The sequence below is a fragment of the Sinocyclocheilus rhinocerous genome, unplaced genomic scaffold, assembly GCF_001515625.1.
Source record: "Sinocyclocheilus rhinocerous isolate Xijiao unplaced genomic scaffold, SAMN03320098_v1.1 scaffold28, whole genome shotgun sequence".
Taxonomy (NCBI): Eukaryota; Metazoa; Chordata; class Actinopteri; order Cypriniformes; family Cyprinidae; genus Sinocyclocheilus; species Sinocyclocheilus rhinocerous.
Genome location: NW_015652416.1, coordinates 23,509 through 30,931, shown reverse-complemented (window position 1 = coordinate 30,931; position 7,423 = coordinate 23,509). Strand labels below are relative to the sequence as shown.

General features: G+C 38.5%; 1 protein-coding gene across 1 annotated transcript in view; it reads left to right on the top strand.

The window, feature by feature from the left end:
- The first annotated feature begins 491 nt into the window (after positions 1 to 491).
- Positions 492 to 7,423, top strand: part of LOC107714911 (protein-glutamine gamma-glutamyltransferase K-like) — an 8,860-nt gene continuing 1,928 nt past the window's right edge. Inside the window, exons 1-12 of the mRNA XM_016520908.1 lie at positions 492 to 542; positions 715 to 1,112; positions 1,204 to 1,395; positions 1,816 to 2,067; positions 2,484 to 2,602; positions 2,774 to 2,881; positions 2,993 to 3,170; positions 3,260 to 3,398; positions 4,419 to 4,611; positions 4,751 to 4,904; positions 4,985 to 5,269; positions 5,776 to 5,936. Coding sequence (XP_016376394.1) covers positions 716 to 1,112; positions 1,204 to 1,395; positions 1,816 to 2,067; positions 2,484 to 2,602; positions 2,774 to 2,881; positions 2,993 to 3,170; positions 3,260 to 3,398; positions 4,419 to 4,611; positions 4,751 to 4,904; positions 4,985 to 5,269; positions 5,776 to 5,936 — 2,178 coding nt within the window. The 5' untranslated portion in view covers positions 492 to 542; position 715. The remainder of the gene's footprint in view (positions 543 to 714; positions 1,113 to 1,203; positions 1,396 to 1,815; positions 2,068 to 2,483; positions 2,603 to 2,773; positions 2,882 to 2,992; positions 3,171 to 3,259; positions 3,399 to 4,418; positions 4,612 to 4,750; positions 4,905 to 4,984; positions 5,270 to 5,775; positions 5,937 to 7,423) is intronic.

Genomic DNA, 7,423 nt, shown 5'->3' with positions numbered 1-7,423 from the left:
GGTGGCGAATTTGAAAAAACTGTTTTCATTTGTTTACATAATGACTATTATTCTAAAATGTAGAAAATAGTAATAAAGAATGAGTAGGTGTGTCTGAACTGCTGCTGTATAGTTTAGCATTAAACATACAGTATATTCCATAGGTAAACACGCTTATGTGCTCCTTTATGCTAAAATTGCTCAATTACAGTTCTGCCTATGATTATTCTTGTATCAATTATCCATCAGAACAATTACACTAAGCCGTAAATTTGCACCATTACAGCTTGTTTGTAAATTAACCTGTGTGATTCATCTAACATCCTTTCATTAGGCAGTGAAATAGTATAGGCACATGAATTGCTCATGTGGATGGGTTGGGAATGAAGTGAATATATACCAGACTAAAACCTAGAGAAGTGTCACAGCGCAAGAAGCCGTGGTTCCAGCCAGACTTGCTTTGTTTTAGTAATTTGAGTTTAACTCAATTGTCACTCTGTTACCAAACAGGGATAAAAACCTCTTTAGATTCAACATCACACCGGAGCAAGAACCACAAACATGTAAGTAATCAACTAAAAACGATCAAATATGCTTTCACAGTTATTTAAAGAGAAATTGAACTGCAGTTAATATACTCTGATTTAGAGGGAAAAGGCTTTGAAAGACATGAATGTTTAACCACTTAAATGACAACTAATATCACTCTCATTCTTTCTCTTTTGCACCCCACAGCATGTCTATCGTAAAGTATGGCCTGAGCAACAACTTCTGCAACATCGGCCGTTTCCCAGGCATTAAACTAGAGTCGGACAAGTTCTGGAGCGGGTCTGGCTGTGTGCCGGTTTACAGTAACCCCTGCGTGAAACCTTTTGTCAATCCTTGCGTGAATCCCTGCGTGAAACCTGCCATCAATCCTTGCGTGAAACCTGTATTCAATCCTTGCGTGAAACCTGTATTCAATCCTTGCGTGAAACCTGTATTCAATCCTTGCGTGGTTCCTTGTGTCAACCCATGCAACAACCCTTGCGCCATCCCTTGCGACTATGTGAAGCCGCGCTGTGATTATGACTGCAAGGAAGTTGTCCTCAAGGACTGTGCGGATGACTGCCAGGTTGTGCGCACCTGCGAAGGTAAGAGTTGTAGATCTATGGCCTGAGCTGCATTTTGTGAAATTTGTCCATTAAAGCTCCTAATTGAGTTCCTCTGCTTGGTTTTTCTCAGATTTGGTTCTGCAGGTTCGTTGTGTTGACCAGATGAAATTCTGGAAGAGTCAGAATCGTCAGGAGCATCACACCAGTTGTTTCCGCAGTGATCACCTCATTGTCCGTCGAGGACAGTGTTTCCAGATGTGGATTGAGCTTTCCCGGCCATTCAATCCAAAATGTGATCAACTTCACCTGGAGCTGAGACTTGGTCAGTTAAGTCATCTTGATCAGTTGCCAGCTTGTGCTGATTTGATTCTAAGACCCTCGCTGTTATTTCCAGTGTTTTTTGTTTTTGGTATCATATTTTTATATTTTCTGTTTTAATTTTAATTTTAGGTAAAGTAGGTTAGGTTTTAGTAATTCTGATGTGTTTTTTATTAATGTTATTACTTTTTAAATATGTCTATTATTATTGTTATTAATTGTAGTTTTTTTTTTTGTTATTTTACTTCAGATTAGACTAAACAAAAAATTAGAAATGCAACTTTGACAACTGAAATAAAATAAGTTCCTTATATTTGATCTCAGTTAATGTCTATTTTATTTTAAGTAACAAGAATGTTTTTAATAGTTTAGTTTTAGTTCATGCCGTTAACCCTGGCAATTTCTTGCTGTTTTTATTTCACAGGTAATGTTCCATCAATTTGCAATGGCACTCTGGTGATTGTTCCATTAGTGGATGAATTCAAGAAATGCCGTTGGGAGGCCAAGATTGTCGAACGGGTACAAAACCGAATCAAACTGTGTGTGTACTCCCTTCCGACTGCTTGTATTGGACGATACAGCCTCACCGTTGTGACTTGTGGCCCGAAGGGCAGGGCCACTTCATCATGCAACCCTTGCAATGACATTTACATGCTGTTCAACCCCTGGTGTAAAGGTACGTATGAAGAGGGAGAGAATACAATATATATTAGACTTAGACTTTTGAACCACATCGCAATGTTCCTTCTTAACTTCTGAAAATCCATGCAGAAGCATGTTTTGAAAAATGCTAAAGATTTAAATCAGTCCCACATTTAGGAAACCTTGCACACAGAAACAAGATCAAATCTGCATCATAGAATGGTACAGAGATTTCAAGTTCACAGAAGCAATGCTGGAATTACATAAAAAACAATGGTTTTTTTTGCTATCACAAAAAAAAGCATGTCTCTCAAATTTCTTTGTGAAGAATGGCACTGGATGCTTCTGCTCAGATTAAGCAAGCATCTGTCAAAAGGAAACAAAAATTAGAAGGAACATTTTTTATAATCAGTAAATGATTGTAAAATTGAAACACTCTGTCTTTACTAGATGACTCTGTGTATCTGGATGACGAGACCCAGAGAGCTGAGTATGTGATGAATGACGTGGGAAAAATCTACTATGGAACTAAACATCAGATCGCTTCCAGAACCTGGAACTTCGGTCAAGTAAGATCCAAACTTTTTTTATTAATGCATGTCAAAAGGATTTGCAGTGGAATATATTTGATCTGAAGTGCTGGAATACAAGCATAGCGCAATCTTTTTTGTTTATTATAAACCACAGAACTTGCACACTGCATAGCAAGCATCTTAGAATATAATTTCTCTGATTCTTAGTTTGATGAAGGAGTCTTGGCTGCATGTTTCTATGTGTTGGAGAAGAGTGGTGGCCCTTGCACTGGATGGGGAGATCCTGTTAACGTGGTGAGAGTGATATCTGCCATGGTGAGTCTCGACTTTTCTTTCATTGGCATGTCATAAAACCTAATAAACATCCATGAAGACGATGTTTGGCAAGAGAACAGATAATCATTTTTGACTGTCTCACTTTCACAGATTAATGCCAATGATGACTGTGGTGTGCTGGTGGGTAACTGGTCAAACTGCTATGGAGATGGAACTGCTCCGACATCCTGGTGCAGCAGCAGTGCCATCCTGAAACAGTACCACAAATGTGGAGGAATACCGGTCAAATATGGACAGAGCTCGGCCTTTGCTGGAGTCACCAACACATGTGAGAGTTCCTGCAGACTGGATGAGGAGAAAAAGTTTTGAGAAAGTGATTGTAGATGTAATGCACTTATATTCTTCTCTTTCTCATAGTGTTGAGGTGCTTTGGCATTCCTGCTCGTCCGGTCACAAACTTCTGTTCTGCTCATGACACTGATGTGTCTATGACAGTAGACATTTATCTTGATGAGAACTACGATCTGATCGATAACTTGAACCGTGATTCAATCTGGTAAGATTCTGTAGAAACCTTTCATTATGTACTGTAACATCAGCTTTAGTGTCTTCTATAGTACCATCATGGGCTATGCACAAAAGGTTGTCTTTGTGCAAAAAAAAACTGTCCAAGATTATCACCAGTTTGGTGATAACTGCTTTGATGAGCACCACCTGTTGGTACTAAATGTACACTGAATATTTTTTACAGTTTTGATCTAAACTATGCAGTATGCTGTTTCTTGTATGCATTATTATAATAACTTAGGAAATCCTACTAATTGCATTAGGTAGTTTATGCAAATTTAAAACATCCTCCCGCTTACTCTAATATGAATTACAGTTTTTTTTAACTGCTTACACATAAAATCTTTACTTGTCACACAATTTCTGAAACCTGACACTCAAACACCAGAACCACACACCAAATCTGCGAAACCACACACTAATTCTCGGCCTTTGACTCCGTTTTCAATTTCATAAAACACTTTTTGCAAAACACAACACACAATTCCCTATACACAAAAATCTAACAGGAAGTATCTTTATAAACAACCATAAATGTTTACAGTAAAAAAAAGTTTGCTTTCGTGTTTACCGTGAATTTTTCAACATCTCTCTGCCAATTAATTTCAATCTTGTACAGAAATGCACATAGGAGCTCATGAAAGAAGAGCTTTAGGTTTTGAATAACTGTGTGTATATGATATATCCAAAAATTATGGCAAAGGTGTTTGCAACGTAAGACAAATATTTGCTTTTGAGATGTGTTTGTAATATTTTGAATGCAGTGCTTCATTTTGCAAGAGATGTCAGGCATTTTGCGTTTTGTGTGTGCAATTCTTGGATTTGTGTGAAAAGTGTGTGAAGTTTTGAAAATGTGTGTAAGCAGTTGAAAAAAACTGTATTAGGTTCACGCAAATAGTGTCAATATTTGCAGACAAGTGGAAATTACCCAATGTCCAGACATTGTTTCTCTGTCTCCTTTGAATCCATTCACAAAGATCATGCTTCTTTCTTCTTCTTTTCTATGTAGGAACTACCACGTGTGGAATGAGGCCTGGATGACTCGGTCAGACCTACCATCTGGTTTCGGAGGTTGGCAGGTGGTTGATTCCACTCCTCAGGAAACCAGCCAGGGCTTTTTCCGCTGCGGCCCCACCTCTGTTGCTGCAGTTCGCAGTGGGCAGGTCTTCCTCAAATATGACACACCCTTCGTTTTTGCAGAGGTATGAAAATGCTTTGTAATTTGAACATTAAGCATATACTGTAGGCTATTGCAGTTATTCCTGAAACTTGGATCTTTTTCTCAAATTCTCACATACACACCACCTTATGGGAATATATAATGAACTATTCCCGCTCTAGGTGAACAGTGATGTAGTCTTCTGGCAGCGGACAGCTTGTGGAACATTCGCTGTGATCCATGTTGACAAGAACGCAGTTGGTCACTGCATCAGCACCAAGGCTGTTGGCTCAGACAAGCGTGTGGATATCACACACCACTACAAACATCCAGAAGGTGAAAAGTCACACACATGGCTTAAAGACTCTTTCACTCTGAATAGTTGTAATTTTACCGCCACTTCCAATATCCGTCAGGTTCAGAGGAGGAGCGCCATGCTGTGGAAACGGCCCTTCGTCATGGCTCCAGGAAATGCGTATACCCACTGCCCTGCGCTGAGGATGTAGTCTGTGATATCACCATGAAGGGTGACGGACCATGTGTGGGCAAGGATGCCGTGCTCTGCATCGCTCTGAAGAACAAATGCAGCTCACCTCGTAGCATCACCCTCCACAGCCAGGTGTCCGCCACATACTACACCGGAGTCCACAAGGCCTTGGTGAAGAAGGACCAGACATGCTTTGAGCTCAAGGCCAGTGAAAGTAAGAAAGAATTATTCAGAGCTTGAGATACAAACGTGCGAAAATCCATTCAAATCCACTGCAAAACTGATTTTGAACAAACTCGTATAAGCCTTTTAAGACTGAGCTGCATGAGCTCTATATGCTCCGTATGCTAAACCATAAGAGGTTCATAAAAAACTGGAAATAAAATTAAAAAACGAAAATCATTCAAACAATGGTTCTCTACATAAAAGATACAGTTGTTAGCTTTCATCCAAAGACCGTAAATCTGATCTTAGTCGAGAGTAGGTTCTTTACAGTTCCACTGGAAAGAACCTTTTATGGAATGGAATGTTAAAAGTTCTTCATGGAACCATCATTGCAATTAAAGAACCTTTATTTTTAAGAGTGTAGAGACTCAGTAGAGACTAAATTAAAATAGTAATAATACAAATTGTTCTGATATGGTAGGGATGAGGAGGTTTACCACTGCATTCAAAAGTAGTTTGTATGTATTCAGTGTTTTATCTCTTGTCCATTTTTAGCCAAGGTTCTGGAGTGGGCCCTGCAATATGAGGATTATAAGAAACACCTTGTGGATCATTCAACCATGATGCTCACTGTCGCTGGACGGGTCACTCAGACCAAGCAAACTGTGGCCAAACGCTTCAACTTCAGACTGTGCACTTCAGATCTTGTTATTACTGTGAGTTTGAAAAACCTGGAAGCTATACTTCACCAGCTGGTGTTTATGGATGAAACTCGCCCAGTTTAGTGAAATCGTTTAATCCTAGGCCTAGAAATGAATTAAGAACAACTGATTATTAGCTGGGTGTGGAAAATTGAGTCTATTTCATAACTATTCGTAACCTGAATGGTATTACTGCAGACTGTGATTTTTCCCTTTCAGCCTGGATGTGACTGTGTGGTGGGCAAAGAAGTGCCAGTAAAAATCACATTCCAGAACCCACTGCCCTGTGTGCTGAAGAACGCCGTTTTCCGTATCGAGGGACTGGCAATGAAGCACTGCAGATCGATTAACTATGGGTAGGAAATGAATCTGATTAACTCACTATTAAACTATACAAAATAACAGGACTGCTGTTCATTTGAATTGGTATATAGTTAAACGTCTTACTTTCCATCTATTTCTCAGTGACATTGCAAGCCTGGCCACAGTGAACCTGACCGAGACATTTATTCCTAAGTGTCCCGGCCCTTACAAACTTCTGGCTTCGCTTAATTGTCCTCAGCTGACTCAGGTGCATGGATTCACCGACGTTGTCGTCAAAGAAAAGTGAAGAGGCTCTCAAATAAGCGGAGGAGCAGAAAGCTTTCAGCATGCTTTTCACATGGATTGATTTGCAGAGTTAAAAAGGGAATTTTAGTTATGTAATCTTTAGTAAAGGTGAACCAAAGGGTGCATTTAATCTTGGAATCTTACTTTTAGAGGACGATTTATGCCAGACATTGTTTTTATGGGAGTAATATTTTGGAATATGCGATAAATTTGTAGTTTCACATTTTTAAAGAGAGATTGCAAATATTGAACCATTCTGATCATTCACAACTTCAGCTGTTTCGTTTTGTTATGTTGTCAACCTAACCAAATGACTGTATGTTGTTGCGTTCAATGATTTATTCACTCCTTTTAGCTGCACTGATAATCTGTCCTCCCTGTTGCATCAATAAAAGTTATTCATTTGCAGTACTATTTGCGGTGTATTTGTGATGTGTAACTATGAATTTGTGGATGAAATGATCATGACATCATGCAACAACACTATGATTCTAATTAGGCTGTTGAGCATTACAGTATAGATAGATTCATGTTTATAAGGTGATACTTAGTGATTTTTTTAACAAAGTTTAAACTTCATTCAGTAAGTCAGTTCTTTGAACATGTAACAGGTTGTTGAAAACACATCCTGACATGAATAATGTACACTTCTAAACCCTGAGAAATGTGGCATAATGTTTTCTTGTATAGTAAAAATACCTAACAGATGTGGAATATACTTGCTAGGTTCGTGGCATTAAAATGCAAAAATATTCAAAGTTTCCCATACGACAACAAACAAACATATAAATAAATAATTTGTCCAAAATGTATTTTAAATATGTGCTAAATATATGTTGTAAACTGTGAAGCTCAATAAAATATATTTTTGATTAAAATGTCATATACCAAAA